Source organism: Schistocerca piceifrons, chromosome 1 (assembly GCF_021461385.2).
Source record: "Schistocerca piceifrons isolate TAMUIC-IGC-003096 chromosome 1, iqSchPice1.1, whole genome shotgun sequence".
NCBI lineage: Eukaryota > Metazoa > Arthropoda > Insecta > Orthoptera > Acrididae > Schistocerca > Schistocerca piceifrons.
The window spans coordinates 343,000,286-343,024,177 of NC_060138.1; the positions used below are offsets into that span (position 1 = coordinate 343,000,286).

At 42.4% G+C, this 23,892-nt stretch overlaps 1 protein-coding gene across 2 annotated transcripts in view; it reads right to left on the reverse strand.

Annotated features, from left to right (window-relative positions):
• Window positions 1-12,055: 12,055 nt before the first annotated feature.
• LOC124783843 (uncharacterized PE-PGRS family protein PE_PGRS54-like) overlaps window positions 12,056-23,892 on the reverse strand; it is a 57,758-nt gene continuing 45,921 nt past the window's right edge. Inside the window, exons 5-7 of one of the 2 annotated variants that reach the window (XM_047254052.1) lie at window positions 18,962-18,991; window positions 16,614-16,667; window positions 12,056-12,313 (exon numbers count right to left, since the gene is read on the reverse strand). In XM_047254052.1, coding sequence (XP_047110008.1) covers window positions 12,261-12,313; window positions 16,614-16,667; window positions 18,962-18,991 — 137 coding nt within the window. In that variant the 3' untranslated portion in view covers window positions 12,056-12,260. Of the gene's footprint in view, window positions 12,314-16,613; window positions 16,668-18,959; window positions 18,992-23,892 lie in introns of both variants that reach the window. The other variant, XM_047254054.1, reaches the window with a different exon arrangement.

The window sequence follows — 23,892 nt, forward strand, 5'->3', positions numbered from 1 at the left end:
CTCCAAGTTAGGAACTAACTAGCCATTTTACTGAAACATTAGAGTACAGATCGTGCACTTGAATGCAACTCTAGACAATGGTGTCTATCGAAAGCGATTTATCATCCTTGACTTGTATAATTTACTCTCAAACGTATTCGATTTCCAATAACCAATCAGCGGACATATTTAACATTTCGCTTGTACCACATGAAGACGAAGGTGAAGAATTTCAGTCTTCATATAATTTGTTTAGGTATGAAGAACATGACTAAAACAAAATATGTTGTAACTTATGTTCAGAAAAGTCATAGTGATATTCAAGTTGTAAACCATTGCTGCTCATAACTGTTAGAAGATGTTTTGATAGCTGAACAGTGTTTACAACTGGTGATTCGTGTTCCTGATCCTTCTAATATTCTTATAGCAAGAGATTTGAAACCAGCAAAGTTCTATACATTAGCGGTTCCGTAATTCTGTTCTGTTGAGGTAGCTTTGGGAGGCTGATTTGTCCACAAAACGTTCAGAACTAGAAGAAGAAACCTATGGCAGTGTGGAGCATGATTAGGTGCGAAGGAATACATTCGCTAAGGAAAATGATATTCAACTTCCTGCTGACACTAGCGGCGAGATTGTTAAATTGTAATCATTGGCATGATATTCAATGAATTATTCCTAACAGCAATTGAAAAAAGCGACAAAAATTGGCTGCCGAAAGCGCATCCATTAGATTTGTTTCGACACGCACTGTATGCTACACAATTAATCATCAGTTTTGCAAAATCAGCTGTTAAACAGATTACAAGAATCATTAGGTCACTGAACAGCAGTAACTCTTTTAGTTCTAATACTAAATTTTGATAATTCAGAAAAAACTAATTATGAGGTAGTAACAACCATTTGTAGAATCTGATGTAAACAAATGAAGTGTAATTATAGACCTCTCTCCTCCGCGTGTTCTCATACTTTTTGAGAAGATAGCTTACCAAAGAATACAGCACCACCTTGCGGAGAGTAAGGTTTTAATAAAAACTCCTTTGGATTTCTATGGAGAAGGCTATATGGATGATCTTAAAATTAATTTTTGGTGAAACTAAACAAAAAAAATCACCTCGCAAGCAGCTTGTGCGATCTTGCAGAGGCCTTAGATTCTGCGGATCTTTGTATGCTAAAATGATTTGTGCTGAAAACATTCCTCTTGCATGGGTGGTATCCTGCAACGTTCAATGTTTGGTCCGTTCCTGTGCTAAACGATTCATCAGGAGCACAGGAGGAATCTTCATAAACTGTATTGTTTGACGATAAAATATTCATGAAGCACCAAAACATACCCATAAAAGACATAGCCAGTACAATAAAGAAACGGGCTTATTACTGCTTCATCACGAACAGTTTAATCCCTAGTATTACAAAGACTCAAATTTTGCAATACTAAAGGACTAAAAATGGCTTACAGATACAGGAAGTAGAACTCATTGAACAATACCGGACGAGGTTCCATATTTGAAGTTCCTAAGCATCTAAACGAATAGTAAACTCAGGTGGGAAAAGAACCTAGGGAAGTTAACCAAGAAGCTCAGTTCCACATTCTTTTCGTTTAAAAATCTTCGACATTATGTTGACCTGCTCAACGGATTACTAACATACATTTGTACTTCCACTCGGTGGCGTAATCCTCTACGAAAATGCAGCTGCGGTCAAACATATTTATTCTACAGAAGCACGCAGTTGGAATCTTGTGAAAAAATTATAACTGAACAAACTGTAGAGGCCTCTTCAGGGACGTGAGTTCAAAATGGTTCAAATGGCTCTGAGCACTATGGGACCTAACATCTAAGGTCATCAGTCCCCTAGACTTAGAACTACTTAAACCTAACTAACCTAAGGACATCACACACATCCATGCCCGAGGCAGGATTCGAACCTGCGACCGTAGCAGCAGCGCGGTTCCGGACTAGAGCGCCTAGAACCCCTTGGCCACAGGACGTGAGTATTCCTACACTTACCTACCAGTCCATATACTCACCAGTGGTATTTGTTCTTAATACCAAGAATGAATTTAAGGTGTGCTAAGAAATCCACAAAAACAACCCCACACAATATTTCATTCAGTAGAGATAATGACTGTTGCAGGAGACATTGAAGTATTAGTTCAAGCTGCAAATATTCGCCCCTCCTCACCCCCCCCCCCCACCCCCCCGCACAGCTCTCCTCTCAAAAAATCGTAGAAATCTATTGCCGAAGCTTAGTAACGATGTCCCAAAGTTTTAAGTTCGTGAACAAAGTATTGTACCTCATATACACTAAACAGCCAAAGAAATTGGTACACCTGCCTAATATCGTGTAGTGCCCCCACGAGCGCGCGAAGTGCCGAAACACGACGTGACATGGACTCGACTAATGTCTGAAGTAGTGCTGGAGGGAATTGACACCATGAATTCTAAAGGCTGTCCATACATCCGTAAGATTACGAGGGGGTGAAGATCTCTTCTGAACAGCACGTTGCAAGACATCCCATATATGCTCAATAATGTTTGTGTCTGGGAGTCTGGTGGCCAGCGGAAGTGATTAAGCTCAGAAGAGTGTGCCTGGAACGCCTCTGCAGCAATTCTGGACGTGTGGGGTAACGCATTGTCCTGATGGAATTGCCCAAGTCCGAAATGCACAACGGACATGAATGGATGCAGGTGATCAGACAGGATGCTTACGTACGTGTCACCTGTCAGAGTCGTATCTAGACGTATCAGGGGTCCCATATCACGCCAGTTGCACATGCCCCACAGCATTACAGAGCCTCCACCAGCCTGAACAGTGCCCTAGTGACGTGCAGGGACCATGGATTCACGAGGTTGTCTCCATACACGTACACGTCCATCCACTAGATACAATTTTAAACGAGACTCGTCCGACCAAAGCCCATATCGATGATGTTTCGTTGAATGTTTCGCAAGCTGACACCTGTTGACGCCCTAGTATTGAAATTCTGCAACAATTTGCGGAAGGGTTGCCTTCTGTCACGTTGGACTATTCAGTCGTCGTTGGTCCCGTACTTGTAGGGGCTTTTTCCGGCCGCAGCGATGTCGGAGATTTGACGTTTTACCGGATTTCTGATATTCACGGTGCACTCGTGAAATGGTCGTACGGGAAAATCTCCACTTCATCGCTACCTCGGAGATGCTGTGTCCCATCGCTAGTGCGCGGACTATAACACCACTTTCAAACTTACTTAAATCTTGATATCCTACCATTGTAGCAGCAGTAACCGATCTAACAACTACGCCAGACACTTGTTGTCTTATGTAGGCGTTGCCGAACCCAGCGACGTATTCTGCCTGTTTACATATCTCTGTATTTGAATGTGCGTGCCTATACTACTTTCTTTGGCGATTCAGTGTATTACTTGGTACAGAAAGTTGGTTTAAGCTCGAAACTGACAACAGTAAGATTTTTGGAATGAATCTGAAGGTACAGACTAATAAGAATTGGAGGTTGTATGTTCGTTGCAGTAGAAAAGAAACGGTTATCCACGGAGTTAAAAATTGAAACTGCATGCAAGAGTATTCGCGCAAAAATCAGTATCATTACTGAACATATACTTGCAACTCGGTCCTTCCATTGACCAGCAGGTTCACGCTCAAATGAACCCGAAACTTGAGAGAACACTTCAGCTCGTTAGTCTATATTTTTCGTAATTATACTGTCATCTTTGGTGGAGACTTGAATTATCAAAGAATCGACTGGAACAACTACAGTTTTGTAACTGAAGAGCGTGACAAGACGCTCTGCACAATTATAATAAACGCTATGTGTGATAACTGCTTAGAAGAGATAATTGCATAGCCCACTCATGACAGAGGGGGACTAGATGTAATACGAATAAACGATGTCTACATTGAAATTGAACCTAGTTGTGGGTCCCTGAAGAAACCGCGACTACTCCATAACAGATGTAAAACAAAGCCGGCCGGAGTGGCCGTGCGGTTCTAGGCGCTACAATCTGGAACCGAGCGACTGCTACGGTCGCATGTTCGAATCCTGCCTCGGGCATGGATGTGTGTGCTGTCCTTAGGTTAGTTAGGTTTAATTAGTTCTAGTTGTAGGCGACTGATGACCTCAGAAGTTAAGTAGCATAGTGCTCAGAGCCATTTGAACCATTTTGTAAAACAAAGCACAGGGCTATAGACAGCAAAATGGTGACTCTTAAAACGGTGACACATTCAACGATTATCATAACAGAATCTTACTGGAAGGCCTAAAAATACCAGAGAAATTCCGCTCACCAGTGAATACTATAAGTGGCACCAAAGTTAGTGTCCAGACACTAGTGGGCGTCACAGGAGCTGAAACTGGAGCTAGCGCTGCAAAGACAGGAATTCTGAACATTATTTTCAATGTTTCTTCACATAGGAGGATTCAGGAATGTTGGCCAAGTTTAATTCTCTGTCACTGTAATAACGGCCGATATACACTCCTGGAAATTGAAATAAGAACACCGTGAATTCATTGTCCCAGGAAGGGGAAACTTTATTGACACATTCCTGGGGTCAGATACATCACAAGATCACACTGACAGAACCACAGGCACATAACACAGGCAACAGAGCATGCACAATGTCGGCACTAGTACAGTGTATATCCACCTTTCGCAGCAATGCAGGCTGCTATTCTCCCATGGAGACGATCGTAGAGATGCTGGATGTAGTCCTGTGGAACGGCTTGCCATGCCATTTCCACCTGGCGCCTCAGTTGGACCAGCGTTCGTGCTGGACGTGCAGACCGCGTGAGACGACGCTTCATCCAGTCCCAAACATGCTCAATGGGGGACAGATCCGGAGATCTTGCTGGCCAGGGTAGTTGACTTACACCTTCTAGAGCACGTTGGGTGGCACGGGATACATGCGGACGTGCATTGTCCTGTTGGAACAGCAAGTTCCCTTGCCGGTCTAGGAATGGTAGAACGATGGGTTCGATGACGGTTTGGATGTACCGTTCACTATTCAGTGTCCCCTCGACGATCACCAGTGGTGTACGGCCAGTGTAGGAGATCGCTCCCCACACCATGATGCCGGGTGTTGGCCCTGTGTGCCTCGGTCGTATGCAGTCCTGATTGTGGTGCTCACCTGCACGGCGCCAAACACGCATACGACCATCATTGGCACCAAGGCAGAAGCGACTCTCATCGCTGAAGACGACACGTCTCCATTCGTCCCTCCATTCACGCCTGTCGCGACACCACTGGAGGCGGGCTGCACGATGTTGGGGCGTGAGCGGAAGACGGCCTAACAGTGTGCGGGACCGTAGCCCAGCTTCATGGAGACGGTTGCCAATGGTCCTCGCCGATACCCCAGGAGCAACAGTGTCCCTAATTTGCTGGGAAGTGGCGGTGCGGTCCTCTACGGCACTGCATAGGATCCTACGGTCTTGGCGTGCATCCGTGCGTCGCTGCGGTCCGGTCCCAGGTCGACGGGCACGTGCACCTTCCGCCGACCACTGGCGACAACATCGATGTACTGTGGAGACCTCACGCCCCAAGTGTTGAGCAATTCGGCGGTACGTCCACCCTGCCTCCCGCATGCCCACTATACGCCCTCGCTCAAAGTCCGTCAACTGCACATACGGTTCACGTCCACGCTGTCGCGGCATGCTACCAGTGTTAATAGACTGCGATGGAGCTCCGTATGCCACGGCAAACGGGGTGACACTGACGGCGGCGGGGCACAAATGCTGCGCAGCTAGCGCCATTCGACGGCCAACACCGCGGTTCCTGGTGTGTCCGCTGTGCCGTGCGTGTGATCATTGCTTGTACAGCCCTCTCGCAGTGTCCGGAGCAAGTATGGTGGGTCTGACATACCGGTGTCAATGTGTTCTTTTTTCCATTTCCAGGAGTTTAGACAAGTGTGAGTTTCACTGAGAAACATTTGAAATACGCTAAAACTAAACAAAGGCCGGAGGACTCAATGAATTATAATCAGATTCTATACAGAAATTGTGGATGAATTATCTTATATTTTAACCATATTAAGGCTAAATCCCTCTAAAAACACACTTTTCCCAGTAGTTTCAAGAAATTTTAGGTCAGCCCGTAACAATAGGAAGCAGAGCAGAAGTGATCCTCAAAGTTACCGTCCAATATTATTGACATTCATCCGATGTAGATGTTTATAACGTGTTCTGACTCAAACCTATTGTAGGATTTCGAACAGAATGAGATTTTCTTTGACAACCACTATGGCTTGGAAAAATTTTGATTGTGTGACATCCATCTTGTACTTTTGTCACATGAAATCCTGAAAGCCAGGGATCAAGAGTATCAGTTAGGTGCAGTATTTGATGAATTCCAAAAAGCATTTGACTCAGCATCAAATCTACACTTAGTAACAAAATTACCATCATATGAGGTATCAAACGAAATTTGTGACTAGGATGAAGATTTCTTGGAAGGGAGGGCGCAGGAAGTTATCTTGGCTAGAGAATCATCGACAGATATTACAATAACTTGAGGCGTCCCTTAAGGTAGCATGTTGGGACCCTTGCTATTCATGCTGTATGTTCATGACCTTACAGATAACATTAACAGTAACTTTATACTTCTTGGAGACAATGCAATCATATTTATAATGAAATAGTGCCTGAAAAAATTTCACAAGTATTCAGTCAGATCTTGATAATATCTCAAAGTCGTGCAAACAATGGCAACTCGCTTTAAATGTTCAGAAACGTAGAACTGCGCACTTCACAAAAAGGAAAAAACTAATAATTTCTTATAATTAAAATAACAGTGACTTACAGATGGAGCCAGCCAAATCACACAAGTACCCGGGAATAATAATTTGCAGGGGTGTACAATGGAATTATGACATAGCAGGTGACATGTCCGACTCATCAAAATAGTCCTGAGAAAATGCAATCAGGCTACAAAAGAGGTTGCTTACAAAACACTCGTTCGGCCCATCCCGAAAATTGCTCAAGTATGTGGGAACTGTACCATACAGGACTAGCAGCCGATACTGAACATATACCAGGATTGGCAACTCGAATGGCCATAGGCTTGTTTTCTTCACCTGGGAACATCACGGAAATGGAGAAACACCTGAACTGGTAGATGGTAAACGATATACGGCAAGCACAGCACGAAAGTCTACTTGCAGACTTGTTTTGTAAATAAAACTGCTTTTTCCTGCTGCTAGTTACTTTATTTATCCCAACGCCGGGGGGACGTGTGGTGGTTTCTTTTACATCCTGCCGGATGCGTATATATCAGGGAGGATTTCGCGGTCGGCCAATGAAAGGCGATTGAAGTTTTGCTGGGAGAGGTCGTGGAGGGTGTGGAGATGTAGTGTTGGAGGAAAGTGGTGGTAGAGATGCGGCACAGTAGCAAAACAGGGAAGAAAAAAATGGCTCTGAGCACTATGGGACTTAACGTCTGAGGTCATTAGTCACCTAGAACTTAGAACTACTTAAACCTAACTAGCCTAAGGACATCACACACATCCATACCCGAGGCAGGATTCGAACCTGCGACCGTAGCGGTCGCGCGGTTCCAGACTGTAGCGCCTAGAACCGCTCGGCCACTCCGGCCGGCGAATCAGGAAAGAGGGAGGCAACTAGGAGGTGGGTAGTGACGAGTTAATGGGTAACATGGAATATTCGGAGGTGTTGAATATGGAAGGCAATTTCTCAATATGGAAGAGAATTTCTCAATATGGAAGAGAATTTTTTGAGTTGGTATAGGATGCCGGTGGATCCGAAAGACTAGGCGGAGTGCAAGGCGTTCAAGCATCTGTAGAACGTGATAAAAAGGGGGAGGAGTCCAAGTCCATACCATATTTCCGTAGCATGTAGGTACACATCACATAGGAAATGATAACTCCCCAGATACTCAAAAATTAAATAAGAGCATTTCTGATAATCTATTGTTACAATTTATCAAAATATTGTCCGCCCCTGGTAGCTGGGTGGTCAGCGCCACGGAATGTCATACCTAATGGCCCGGGTTCGATTTGCGGCTGGGTCGGAGATTTTCTCCGCTCAAGGACTGGGTGTTGTGTTGTACTTATCATCATCATTTCATCCCCACCGACACGCAAGTTGCCGAAGTGGCGTCAAATAGAAAGACTTGCACCAGGCGAACGGTCTACCCGACGGGAGGCCCTAGTCTCACGGCATTTCCATTTCCATCACAATATTTTGACTCATGATTCTAAATTCCCATTAACTCTAATGTTCATATTAAGCGCATATAAGGGACAGTGAAATGAAAACGAGACAGACTTTATAACGAGCCTGGTGCAGAAGTTGGTAATGCAGGTAGGTGTGCGTATAGAAGTTCCCCCTACCGGGAATTAGGAAGGAACAGCGCGAATTTTCACCGCTGTGACATTTGTCTCTTAGACGTGCTCGGCATGAGATCAGCGAGTTGTGTATGCATCCGACTTCACTATGGAGGTCGGGAAAGACGAACAGCGAGGTACTTCGGGGTTTCTGACTGCGGTGGGAGTGTCGGGGGTGAAACTCAGCCCCGAATGTCTGCTGTGTATGGCAAAGACAGTATGTCACGCGTGCGTGTGTTTGCATGGAGTAACGATTTCAAGACGGTCGGGTCTCACTGAAAAACAGCAGGCGGTTAGGACAGTCTCATTGTGTCATTAAGCCTTCTGTCATTGCTCCCGTGTATGCTGCTGTCAGGAATGACCTATGGTGAATGGTGGAAGACATTCGGCTAATGCTGGGCAACGGTCCCGCTACCTCTCACGCCATCACGACAGAGCATCGGAGGTTCCGAGGAATGTGTGCGCAGTGGGTTCGCCACTGCCAGACGGAGGAGCAGGCTTTGAACAGAATGGCGACGTCAGTGCAGCATCTGGTGTCTTATCACGATGAATAATATGTCACGTATTGTTGCGGAAGATGCAATATTATGTCACCATTCTGAGCAGGAGAGCAAGCGTCCGAGCCAACAATGGAAACACATGGATTCACCCCCATCGCAAAGAAAAGCCATGCGCACCAGTTTCGCGAAAATCATGAAGACCTTTTTCCTTGACTGCAAGGGCCCGCTGCTCATTGACTTTCTAGAACACGGCGGCCACAACTAACGCAAAGTGGTACGTGGACACTTTCCACAATTTGAAACGTGCTCTCAAGTCCAAACGCTCAGGAATGTTGACGGATAGCATCATTCTGTTGCAGGATAAGGACTGTTCACAAATTGCCAAGGTTGTTTCGACTACTCTGACCTGGACCGGCTATTACCATGAGCCCTAATTTATGCTGACGACGTGATGCTGGCAGCAGAAAACAAGCCTGATTTGCAGAGCTAAACTCAAGAATGGAGTGAGCGGTTGGCACAACACGGTTTGCGTTTTAATTTGAAGAAAACAGAGTATATGACGTCAGACAGACATGAAATGGGAACCATCACGATTAATGGTGAAGATCTGATTCGTGTGAGTAAGTTTAAGTACCTTCGTTTCACGATCACTGTTGACGGCCGACTCACCGGAGAGATGAACACCAGAACTCAGGCAGCCTGAATGAAGTGGCAACCGCAGGTTGAAAGATAATTTAAAATCAAAAACCTGTCTCACTGTCATCCGACCAGTCACCTTGTATGGTTGTGAGTGCCGGTCGACTACAGTTGAGACAGAACGCCCCCTAAGGGTAATGGAAACGAAGATGCTAAGGTGGCCACGGGCCTCACCATGTTAGATGACGTTTCCAATGACAGTATTAGGAAACAGTTTGGTGTTGCACCGATCCAAGACAAGACGCGTGAGAGTCGTCTTCCATGGTTTGGACATGTCTTATGGGTCGGTGATGACTCTATTGCCAAGGTGGGTTGCACACTTGAAGTCGTCGGCAGTAGACCCAAAGGGCGACCTAAGGAACGTTGGGCTGATACGATTCATAAAGACCTTAAATGCCTGAACATCCACCCAGATGCAGTCCGTGATAGAGCGAAATGGAGACAACGGACCCATGTAGCGAACCCCGCAGGCAGTCGGGACAACCGCTGAAGGAAAAGAAGTTTCGACTGCGCTGCAGTAGTTTTTCTGGGAAGTCCTTACACATCCTCCTCACAGTCCCAATCCCTCCCATGCGATTTCCGTATTTCTGGAGCCGTGAAGAAAGGTACTCGTGGCCGTCGATGTGCTTCGGGGGAAGAGGTGCACAACTGGGTACAATCATGATTCTGTAGGCAACCGCAAACATTTTTTCATGGAGGCACTGACCGTCTTGTCTCATAGTGGGATGAATTTATTAACAGTTATGGCGATTACCTTTGAAATAATAAACAATTTTCTTACTTTTCTGCCGTCTGTGTCGTTTTTAGTTGACTTGCCCTTATGTTTACTTTGCCAATATATAGACAACTGAGCCGGCCGCGGTGGTCATGCGGTTCTAGGCGCTCAGTCCGGAACCGCGCGACCGCTACGGTCGCAGGTTCGAATCCTGCCTCGGGCATGGATGTGTGTGATGTCCTTAGGTTAGTTAGGTATAAGTAGTTCTAAGTTCTAGGGGACTGATGACCACAGATGTTGAGTCCCATAGTGCTCAGAGCCATTTATAGACAACTGATAGTGTCCTCTCTAAAGTTACGTAAATACTTAATATCAACCATTAGATAAAAACATCAGCTGAATAGTGTAACAGAGAGGGCAGCGGCTTTTGCTCGAAGTAACTGCTTATTTCTGATACAAATATACTTTTATAAAGTAATCTAGAAGTAATCAGCATAATTGTCAATGTGGCTAGATTAGCACTAGTCGTAGATTGTTGTTTGTCGATGTACTTAATAGAAGCAGCCTGCGTTGCCTGTTTCCGCTTGATAATGTCTGACTTGAGTCATTTCACATCCCTGAAAGCTCTCCTCCCTGAAGGGATTCACTAAACATGATGAATGAATGAATAAGACTATTCAACATTCTTCTTGTATCCATATTCTCAGTAGTACCTTTTTTTAAGAATAATAAGGATTCAAATCGCAGGCGCACTATGGGGTGTTGGTAGGTAATGCCTTATAGACATACATAGGGCAGGTCGTCCTAGCATCTCTGAAGAAGAAGTGCATCCTGTTGCCGCGTTAGTGGACAGTGGTCGATGCCACACGATTCGTGAGCTCGCCAACGAAACCGGATTAGCGCATACGACTGTGCATTGCATCCTGAAGGAACGCTTGGGCACGCGAAAAATTGCATCACGATGGGTTCCGCATGACTTGACGGAAATACAGTAATGGATGCGTTACGACGCTGCTCAGACGCACATGGAGCGCTATGAGAGCGAAGGAGAGGCTTTCTTATGCCGTATCGTAGCACTGGATGAGACATGGGCCACATCGTACGAGCCAAAACTGAAACTCCTAGCCAACGAATGGCGTCATTATGGGTCGGCGCGAAAGTCGAAAGTGCGTCACAGCCACAATATGGTGAAAGGTATGGTGATTCTCGTGTACGAGTGTGATTGTGTTATCCTAACGCATTACGTTCCTCCACGGCAGACTGTCAATGCACAGTATTACTGTTCGTTTTTGAAGCATCACCTGCGACCAGCTTTGCGAAAGAAGCGGCGAGACTTTCTGCGCAACCCACCCCTCATTCTGCACGACAATGCGCGGGCGCATACAGCGCAAGCTGTGGCTGCTCTCTTCGGCCGACGGGACTGGGAAGTACTGTACCACCCACCATACTCACCGGGATTAAGTCCTTGTGACTTTGATTTGATTCAGAAGATGAAGAACCACTTCGTAGCATTCGCTTCAGAACTGTTCCAGAGATTAGGCAGGCAGTAAACCGCTCTCTTAGCACCTTCAACAGAACAGGCTCTGCTAAGGGTATACTACGCCCTCCACATCATTGGCAACGGGTTCTACACAACGCTGGTGACTACTTTGAAGGACAGTAACAGGTGGAAACATGCAACTCTTTTGTATTGGTTGTGAATAAATAGTTGTCATTATTTAAGTTCCATCCCTCGTATATGAAATGTAAAATTTATGTTTTGGAAATATTTTAAGTATTAGTAAATCGATATCATTTGTACCAAAAATCGAAAGAAGAAATGAAATACACTCAAATAGTATGAAAAATTTATTTCGCGTAATATGAAGAGATAATGACACATCAGTACTGTTGTCTTTAATATCACATGGTATCACATAAAATCGATGAATATGTCTTTTTGACACATGGACGGAAAACCACAATTCCTGGTGATGTGACTGATGAAACGGGTCGAAAAACCAGGCCCAGCTGAAAGGCGGGCCCAGTCACGGCGGTTGCTCAGCGGCCGTACGCCTTGGGCCCTTTGGAGTGACCGCCGCTGCCGCTGAAGCCTGCAAAACGCAGAACATCCTTGTCAGGAAGAGAACTGCATATAAAAGAGACAGTGTATAATTTCACAAATGTTCTCAAGTGTACACAGGCTCGCCAAAAAATGACTGCAGCTCACTGAACGTGGAATGGACCGAAATCGGCTGTCCGTGTCGTAATATAGAAGTTAGAATTAGAAATGGCAATCGTATATCGCTCAAAACTGTGAGCATGAGCCGTATTTTTCAGACATTTCGTATCACCTGAAATTTATGTGGTCACCGTATGAATTTTATTATGCAGGGTGAAAAGTATTTAAACCGACAAACTCTGGTTATAGGGGACATCTAAACAAATATTTTTCCCTAATGTCATTTTTTCTTATGAGGATTATTTAAACCGGTGGAGGCCGTATTACGATCTTCAGTTGTTAGAGGCTGTATTACACTCTTCGCCAGCCGGTGTGGCCGTGTGGTTCTAGGCGCTTCAGTCTGTAACCACGAGACTGCTACGGTTGCAGGTTCGAATCCTGCCTCGGGTATGGATGTGTGTGAATCCTTAGGTAAGTTAGGTTTAAGTAGTTCTAAGTTCTAGGGGACTGATGACCACAGATGTTAAGTCCCATAGTGCTCAGAGCCATTTGAACCATTTTTTTGACGCTCTTCAGTTGTAGGCAACTGCTGTCTCTGTTTACTAATGGAGCGATACACCTGGAGAGAGTACATTGATATGGTTGGTTCGTACTACGTAGCGCACCACAACGGACGAGCTGCACAGCGGGTTTATCAACTACCCGCTCCATACAAGACAACGCATGTGGTTCCAACATGACGGGGCCCCGGCACTTTTCAATCGTCGTGTGGGTCGATTCCTGGACCGACGATTCCCAGAAACGTGGATTGGCAGAGGTGGTCCTGTACCATGGCCTGCTCGATCCCCAGATATGTCCCCCCTGGACTTTTTTGTGTGGGGAGAGATGCGCAACCTTCTTTACGCAACTCCTGTTGCATCAGAAGAGGATCTGGTTGCCCGGATAGTAGCAGCAGCAGGAACAATTCAGGATCCTCCTGGGGTTTTTTCCCGCTTCAGACAGAACATGATCCGACGGTGTAACCTTTGTTTACTTGTCAATGGAGGCATTTTTGAAAATCTACTGTAACTGAAATTGGGTTGTGTTAATGTGTTGTCTCTTGGTCATAAAAAAATGGAAAAGTGTTTGTTGGTTTAATTAATTTGCCGCCAGAGAAATCTTCCTCTACCGGTTTAACTACTCCTCATACGAAAAAAATGACATTAGGGGAAAATATTTGTTTTGATGTTCCCTACAACCTCCCAGAGTTTGTCGGTTTAAATACTTTTCACCCTGTATACCGTCCTAACCAATATACATAAAAATGTAAATGTTTCTTTGCTTAATATTTAAATCTGTAAAAGTTCTTTACCGATTACTTTCAAATTATGAGACAACATTAATTCAGATACGTACGTGTTTTTGTATACCTACTAAAGCGCTACATATAATGTATTAATATGCATGTAAATCTATATAAAATTGTAAATGCTCGTTTGTTCAATATCTTACATCCCCGAAAGTTCTTCACCGATTCCTTTGAAATTTTGACAAGACGTTGCACACGCGTGTTTTTAAATACCTATTTTTAATATATATAAAAAATATTTAATGTATACGTTATTACCAAAAATCTCAAAAAATTACTGACCAATTTACTTTAGATTTTACACAATACTCTAATGAATATCCGGACAGACATAGGCTATATACTTTCAGTACTTACACTATATAAATACTTATATAAAATATGCGATGCTATAACTTTCTTAGCAAAAAAGGAAAGTGGTATACACGTCTTATTGGCTTATGATCAGAATACTACTACAAAATCTGAATTGGCAATAACAATGAACAAGGTTGAATGTCATAAAGAGGGAGGGAAGAAGAGATGGACAGAGAGATGGGAGGAAACGGACGTAGAAAGCGGGAGGGAGGAGTTGGATAGAGGAAGGCGGCTGGTAGAGGTGGAGAGAGAGGGAAGGGAAAAGATGAGCATAGAAAGGCGGAGGAGGTGATGGACGGAGAGAGAGAGAGAGAGAGAGAGAGAGAGAGAGGGAGAGAGAGAGAGAGAGAATTTTTCAATGACCTTCCGTCCCCCCTTCCCCCTCCCCCTCCCCATCTGCTCTTCCTGCTGTAGTTTTTTCTCTATCTCTAATGACCACCTTGCCGATGAGACGTTAAACTTCCTTTTCCTTCGAATGCTCGAGACCCGGTGTTGTCCCTCCAACTGGTCTATACTGGTAACATCCACTCTGATTCTGAAAGTGAATTCGTGTTCTGTCTATAGTGAACATGCTGCCAACTGGACATCAGGTGGGGAAGCAAGTATTGTGTTGACACGAACAGTTATAGCGTGTGCTAAATCAGCTGAGTAAGAGACGACATATTTTAACTTTTTAGCGAAGTACACTTCGGTCGTTTGAGACATGTTTAAACTGTAGATCGGACTGTGTATCGACCCCCGGTCCGGCATAAACATTCATAGCAGCATGTTCTTCGTTAATGATTAAAAGCATTACACCCAAGTTTAAGTCTATCATCACTGCTACATCTATTGTCAAAGGGTGGTACTACAGAATCGTTGCAGAAGCTTTGGAGTAGGAAGACATGTAGACAAAATAGTGACAAGCTGCAGTTGTGAGACTGTTGTTGGGGCACCCCCAGAGAGCTTCGTTGGCAGCGGAGCTCCAGAGGAAGCCAGCTATCCAGATTCAAGCACGTACAATGTTGATTCAGGGCGATGTGTTTTCTTATTGCCATTAAGATACTTAAGATGAACAACAATTAATTGTGCTGATTAACTTCTAATCGTTGGGGTTCACAGTCGTATAGAAGTTTTTTAAAGACATCATAATCGTTACTGAACGAAATGAGGCAGTTCACATGTAAACAATGTACAAGAACAGTGGTTTACTGGGATTTGTGCCAAAGATGTCAACATTTCTAAGAGACTCATATTCAACGATGATATGTGTACATATGGGATATCGCAGGATTTTTAAAGTTTGACGTGTGCCGAAGCACAGTCTTTTGCTCTGTGACACTTGGTATGGCCTTAAGGGTGAAATTACAGCAATGAAGAAAAATAATTCCTACAGTCAATGTCGATTACGATATCTCTTAAAAAAATCTGCTATTGATTAAATACAGAGCGATTTTCTCCACCGTGAGCAAACTGTAGGGATTGATTTATGAGAGGATAAGGGACAAAAAAGGTCTAACGAAACTATGTCTGGAAATGCATGTTTCTTAACAGAGACTGCGGTCTAATACGCGCTGTACCATGCAGCCACAGTTACAGTATGTGCTGAAAATGGTTTTCATGTGCCTCAATCCATGCGTGTAAGCGGCGTAGCAAGTTCTGTCTCACACGTTCACATCGACCAGGCTGCATTCAAACAGTGTCAAAGACAGCATGAATACGCTGATTCAGTGTCTCCACATCTGGAACGGGCTCTCCATACACGATACTTCTGAGATGGTCCCATAATCCATAACCATAAAGGGTTGAGATCCGATGAAAAAGTAGGCTGTGCAACCGGACCCCCTCGTCCGATCTTTCGGCCATGGAAGACACGATTGAGATGCGTCCGGACGTCAATGGCAGAATGGGCTGGAGCACCGTCATGTAGCAGCCACATAACACTTCGAAGCATCAATAGCAAGGAAGCAGAGTCACCTGCAAGAAACGCCTATAGTTCGGGTCTGTTAGGCGATCTGGAAGGAAGACTGGTCCCAAAATACGGCCACCAATTATCCAGGCCCAACATTCCGGCTGCACCGAAGCCGATGATTCGAAACCACCATATCGTGGGGTTTCTGCATACTATCTCACAAATGACCATTTGTTTCAGGCATGCACTCCAGTGTACCGTACTAAAAGTACGCACTTTTATGTACTTAAATCCCTGCTATGATGTGCCTGGTCCATTCAAGATATACTGCATTTAAAACAAACACGATTTCATTTTAAAATTATACAGGTTGTGGACCCTTAACACGAAGTTAATAAACTGTCCGTTAAACATAAAATAGTGATATTAACAGCTATTAAAAGCAATTCGTACGATATGAGGATTAAATGAGTCGTCGAATTTTTGTCTCGAGCAGTACTGCATCTAATCGATTAAGACTGGAGAGAAGATCTAAATAAATTTATACGGCGATTGCACTGCACGAATCAGATATATCACGTATTACAACCACGGGTGTATGAAAGCAGACAGCGTCGCCATCTGTGCGCCACTTACTGGAACTGCTGCTGCTAGAGCTGGAGAAGCTGCCGCTGCCGCTGCCGCTGCCACCTGTTGACAGAAGTGGAGACGACGTTAGTTTCAGGGTCACAACAAAGCTGCAGGAAACTATTGACTATCACACTCGAACGGAGGCCGCAATTGTTAAGTTAGTTCTGATTCGGCGTGGAAGTCTTTGATTTTTTGTTGCGGATGGACAGTATCTATTCAAGGTTACCTTTTGGCTGCTTCTCTGACAGACCTGCTGCAGAGGTTGACAGTAAAATACACGGCGACCCGCTAGTAAATAAGTATGCCGAAGCTTACACTTTCATTCATAGTTTCCGTTGTACATACCTGAACTTGCACTCACGTAAATGTTATGAAACCTATAATTATTACGAAGCAATGAGATTGAAGAACAGTTGTATAGATCAATTAATTAACAACGCAACCGTGAGTATACGAAAATAAGACACATGTAACGGATAATTTTGGAAGGATGACTGAAATGTGTCAATAGCGTCATGATTTTCGTATGTAACTTTACTTGCAACGTATTCCTCTGTTGTTCCTGCATGCCAATCCCACCCCACTCAGTCTTCTAGTATCATCTACATCCTATTCTATTCTCGTGCATTTTGCTGCTAGCGTAGGAATTGTGCTTTTGAAAGCTCGAAACTGTTTCTGCTTGTGTATATAAGTGAGTGATAGATATGTCATTTCAGCAAGAGCTACATTTCACTTCTTGGTATACGTATCTTTAAGTTTCGTATTTGACTAATGTTTCGAGATTTTCTATTAACAGGGTAAAGCGGGATCATAGTGTTTTAAGAAGAAGGACGGGTGAAATAGCCAAGAGGATAGACATTAGAGTGAAGCACGATCTTCGCGCTCTTTTAAAGCATTCCGGAAAAAAAGAAAATATGTATGTAGTGAACATTTATTTTTAAGAAAACGAGTAAATGCAAAACGGAATCGAAGAGTTTTTTTTAAAGAGTTGACGTTCTACCAATTGGAAATATGTGAGCTTCATAAATGTTTGAATAATAATTGATTACGTCACGATCACTTAAAATATGTCATTACTGGTTCGGCACCAAGTTGCCATCTTCATTTGTGATTAATCCACTAAAAAGCGTTGTCAGGATATATACCAATTACAGTTAGGCACCTTGAACATAATGGAAGTCTGAATACGGCAATAAACGCACATTATACAGTCACGTTGTAAAAGAGGTTGTGCGTTTTAGGTTTCATTGATAATGACACTGAACATAGTTTCATAAGTTGAAGTGTTGGTCAGATGGTGGCAGCAGTCGAAAGAACGTCATACATAAAGACGTAATATTAAGCGATCTAGACGGTTTGATTCACAAGACTTTAGGGACTGATACAAATTAACAGTAACTCTATACACATGTCGTACCTCTAATTTTTCAAATCGTCTATAGCTTAGTCAGAAGCCGATCCGATCTGGAGAGCTTTTGTTTTTATTCTGACCATGCCGCGTGTATAGGACATGACGTCACGTACTTTGTAGTTTTACTTGATGCTACTTTTCTCGGTTCATGAGTTCAAATATGTGTCTGTAGAATAGTTTTACGGTATGACCAAAACAGTTGCATAAGCTTCACCGGTAGCTGTGCTGATGTTCTGTGAGAACTTGAATCTGACCAGGAGTCGAAACCTGCAGTCCGCAATTACACAAAGAGCGCTTCCCTCGAACTCGGTTGGAGTGATGATAAAAAAAATTCGTAAGTAAATAAATGTGCAGTGAGGCAGTGGTTAATATTCACATCTGCTTAAAGAGAAGCCTACAAGATGTATGTTTCTCAACCCCACGCATAATTCTAATTACTTTCCTTTATGCAGTAAATACTTTTTGTCTGTGTGAAGAATTATCCCAGAATATTATCGCATAAGATATCAGCGTATCAAAATATGTGAAGGAAAATGTATTAGCTTACTGACTTCCTCATCCCTAGTTGACAGTCATTGTTCTGGCAAAATTTGCCGAGCATTCGAATTTTAGATGGTCCACTACATGGTTTTTTCCAGTTTAAGTTTTCATCTACATGGACGCTTAAGAACTTAGTATCTTCATTCCTGTTTATTATTTCTTGTTGGTTCAATAGGTTAATAGGAGATGATAAATTTTTGACTGCACAAAACTGTAACATAAAATAAAAATTTAAGAGAAACGCAGTTCACTGAGACAAAATAGCTTAAACCTCTCCGGGATTGTTGGTCAGTTATCTCATATGTGTCATTTTTGTATGTCGAAAATCAGGCAATAGCTATTCTTTTAGTGTACATTACTTAGTAATATTTTCAAAGAATACTGACTGACCGTGAAAACTTACCGAATCCTGGAGTTCCAAAGTTTCCTGAAACTGAAGAACAGAATACATTAGTGTTATCTCATCTTTTATAAATAAGCATTACAGTTAGTACTTTAAATTTAATAATGAAGTGAACTATAAATTGCAGTGAAACATGAAACTGCAGTTCAAAAATCATTCCAAAACTACACATTACTCAAGAAGCAAGAGTTTCGCTGTTCCTGAGAATTCAGCGCCTAAGTTGGTAAAACACGGGACGAAAATTTTAAAGAAAATGTTTCGTTATATCAAAAAAATTTAAAGCTAAATCTATGAAAATGGAGTTTCACTTCTTAGTTAAATATAAAGAAATATGTGTTAGGGGATGAAAGTTGCTACGAAAATATCATAAAAAAACCACAAAAGATACGATTAACAAACACCTTGGACTCCAGTTACCAGGACAGCTTTTTCATCGGAAGTATATTCGGAAAATACCATCCTTCTACGGCCTTATTTAACGTGAAAAGTTTAGAAGGTGTTGCAATTTGTGAACAATATAAAAATTCGATTAACGAAAACAAACTTTTCAGGCCAGCGAAGCAGCTGGCGCTTAGGTAGTAGTATATACGCATATAAAATAAATAACATGTGACAAGGCCTTAGAAGTCCGGTCATGGAAGTAAAGCACCAGTGGTAAAAAAAAAAAAAAAATCTTTATATATATTTTCGTTTTACTGATGTGGTAAACACTGCTTAGTATACATGATAGCTGATTTTTTTGTGGCTATCTATGTTTAGACTTGTCCTTCCAGATATTTCCATTATTAATATTATATTATAGTAAAGTGTCGCTAAATTAAAAAGGTTTGGCCACACATATTGTAGTAGCTAGTCTCCTGATGGTTCTACCGAGGTTTCTTAATACACGACAATGATTACAGTCGTAATTGTCATTATTGTCATCAAAATTATACAAGGAGATCTGTATGTGCAATATACAGGTGGTATTTACTGTGAATGACCCGGCATTCCGATGCAGCCAACTAAGTGAATGCCGTTGTTACTTGTGTATAGGTAATACGGCTAGTTTTCTGTATTTTTAGAAAACGCAGAGCATCACCTTTGAAAAAGACAGAATTACTGATAGTTATTTCAATAAGTTATCGACTGATTAATCGGTCAGAGCTATAGCAACTACGAGGGGATTTCAAAATGTAAATCTCTCAGTATTTTGGCAGGTCAAATAGATTTTATTGAATACTGCACTATACTTCAAAGCGACAATGGAGCATCACACTATTATTCAGTCGAGTCATCAAGTCCATGTAAACAATGGTCGGAAGTCCTACCAGTCGATCAGTGCCTCTGATACAGAAATCTTCACCTTGGTCTCGCAGTTATTGGAGAATCACTGTGTGAACTTCCTCATCATGCAAAATGTATTTCTCCTCAGATGTTTTTTTTCAGATGGAAATCGCATGTGCAGTATCTGGACTATGCGCCGGATCAGCATCATACACGCCTGTGCGACCTTGGTCTTCTACTCGTAATTCTGCGTATGCCATACTTCGAACTGAGCTACAGAGTCCTTACAATTCGAACGATTATTAAAAATGTTACAGACCAAAACGTAATAAGGAATATGATTTGGAAGTAAATCTTATTGCTTTTTCCCAATATCATAATGCTTAAAATCATACGTGAGTACGGAATCAACAGCTTCGTAATGGAAAATCAAAAGTCTATATATCTTTAAGAGATTTGATATCTGGGTAAGAGAGAAGTAATTCTGTTTTCCGATGGAAGCGGACGAAAAACAAATGATGGTGTTCTCAGTTTTCTAGCTGAATAGCTTCTTTCAAATATCACCATGGTTTGACAAGTGCCAGTAGCCTGTATTTCGTAGAAGATCGTGAATGTGATACTAGATGAACGCGAAAAATTGCAAACACACTGAATGTGTCCATGTAACGCCTAAGCATCGAGAATGGTGAACATAAATCTCATTCCTGCAGCTCATGAATGCCTGCCGTAATATTTTCTATAAACTGGTAAAATAATTTGCCTTTACACATATAACATTTTTAAAGTCCAAATGCAACTGATATAAATACCGAGAAACTACAGGTTATTCTGTAAATGCAGGAACTTAGAAAAGCAAGACGAAGGTAACACCCTGAAGGATTTCGTGGATTAAAAAAATACGACTTACTGTGACACTCCTATTATGGAATGTGACCTTTGAATGGTACATACATCAGCGAAGAGAGCTTTCATGAGGATGACATAATTAAGGCAGAGTAACTATACCATCCTTTTTATCCAAGGAAAGAGGTATTCAATAAACAGCCTCATTGCTGTGACAAGTCCTTCACGGAAAAAGCCTCCGACCTTTATTACAGGTGGTGAAACTAATTGGTAACACTGAACTAGCTGTATGGACCGAGCTACTGAGCATTATGTCCAACGTGGAATCTCTCCCGTTACTACTGGTTCCCACGAGAAAAAGCATACAAATATCAGCTTCGCTATGGGAATATGAATAAAATTACGATTCTAGTGCAGTACAATGAAAATCATTATGTGCCTCTGTTCACAAATGAGTATTTGTGATTGCTGTAACAAGATGACATGACTGAGTCCTCTAGCGAAAATAATTTACAAGTCTGTTCTCTATCTGAGGTGTCATTCATACAGCGGAACCATGATCGGAAATTAGCAGATACTGTGACGAGAAAAAGCGTCTATAGGTTTTCTGGAAGGAGAGCGTTTAGCATGACATTGAGGGCTCGATGTGTCTAGCATGCATGTCTCCATATAGCGATTTTATTCAGGTTCATCTCTGAGAACAACATCTTAACACATTTTTTCGCCACCAGCGTATTACATTTTTCCTGTTGTAAGGTAAAGTCTGTATACAGGGTGTTTCAGATGTGATGATCAATATTCAGGGATATGATAGGAACGACCATTCGAAACAAGAAAGTCAAGCAAATATGGGCTCTAAAACGCATACTTTAAGAGCTACGAGGAATTCTTGATCTTCGATACTATGAAACAAATCTCTTTTGCTGCAAGCTCTTTGCTTTCCATATTTTCGGAAGTGGTAGTATGGACCAAAACAATAAAAACATGTGCTGTAAAACGCGTACCTCAAGAGTAGCGGGCACTTGTTCATCTTCGCTACTTCGAAACACAACTCTTCTAATGAAGAAGCACTCATAACTTTTAAGTTATGCATTTTTAAGCACATATTTACTGGACTGCCGGCAGAAGTGGCCGAGCGGTTCTAGGTGCTAGTCTGGAACTGCGCGACCGCTACGGTCGCAGGTTCGAATTCTGCCTGGGGCATGGACGTGTGTGATGTCCTTAGGTTAGTTAGGTTTAAGTAGTTCTAAGTTCTAGGGGACTGATGACCAGAGAAGTAAAGTCCCATAGTGCTCAGAGCCATTTTTTTACTGGACTTTTTTTCTTTTTTTGGTCCATACTACCGCTTCTCAAAATATGAAAAGGAAAGAACTTGCAGTAGAAGAGATTTGTTTCACAGTGTCGAAGATCAAGAATTCCTCACAGCTCATGCGTTTCAGAGCCCATATTCACTTTACTCTTTTGTTTCGAATGATCATTCCTGTCATATCCATGAATATTGACCAGCACTTCTGAAACACCCTGTAGTTGAAAAAAGAGCATCAACTGGAACAGATTAAACATTCACTTAAATGAGTAATTTGATTCTTGAACAGGTGAAGATGCGGATTTCCAGTTCAGGTAGAAACAAAGCGCAAGAACTGTTCTGAAGTTCATGCAAAAAAGAGTTACTCAATGTACTGTCACCTTTTAAACCAAAGTAGTCAGTAACGCTCTAGTGAGCATCATGCTGAGCATCCTTTCACTAAATTCCAAAACTAGTCATAGTGTTTCGTATATATGCAGAACTATTTGCCTTCTACTCATTTCGTATGCTTTTAAGCGATTTAGGATACAAAAATGCTTAAGAGTAAATCATTTTTTTCGAGCATGTTAATTTCAATAACATGTCTCATTATTAAAATTGTAGTTAGCATTCCACATATTTAAAAATTAAGTTTGAATATATATATGTCAAATAGGTGGGAAATTAACGTTGCGTGATGTGTGAAATTGGTGGCAGCAGAAATTCACACAGGCAACACCTGAATGAGTATAGATGGAAATGTAGATGAAGCAGATTAGTTGCGCTAAAAGAACGGCAGTTGTTTTCTTTGTGGGATGCATTTGACTGTAGAAAAGTAACCAAATAACTTGTTTCTTAAAGCTTTGAGGAGAATGATACATATACTCCAGTAATACTATAAAAAGCCTTGATGAAGGATTCATTACTCCAGCAGAATCCTTCAGAGGGGGACATTAATTACAACACCTTTGATAGCATGTTGTGAGAGAGACATAAGAGATGTTTGTTGATATTTTTAGATTCTGAGAGACTCGAGAGAAATACAGTATACGATGATGATGAGGTACAAGATATACAGGGTGGTCCATTGATAGTGACAGGGCCAAATATCTCACGAAATAAGCATCGAATGAAAAGACTACAAAGAACGAAACATGTTGAAGGGGGAAACCAGATGGCGCTATGGTTGGCCCGCTAGATGAAGTTGCCATAAGGCATACGGATACCAACTGCGTTTTTTAAAAATAGGAAACCCCATTTTTATTGCATATTCGTGTAGTACGTAAAGAAATATGAATGTTTTAGTTGGACCACTTTTTTCGCTTTGTGATAGATGGCGCTGTAATAGTCACAAACGTATAAGTACGTGGTATCACGTAACATTCCGTCAGTGCGGGCGGTATTTGTTTCGTGAAACGGTACCCGTGTTAAAATGGACCGTTTACCAATTGCAGAAAAGGTTGATATCGTGTTCATGTATGGCTATTGTGATCAAAATGCCCAACGGGCGTGTACTATGTATGCTGCTCGGTACCCT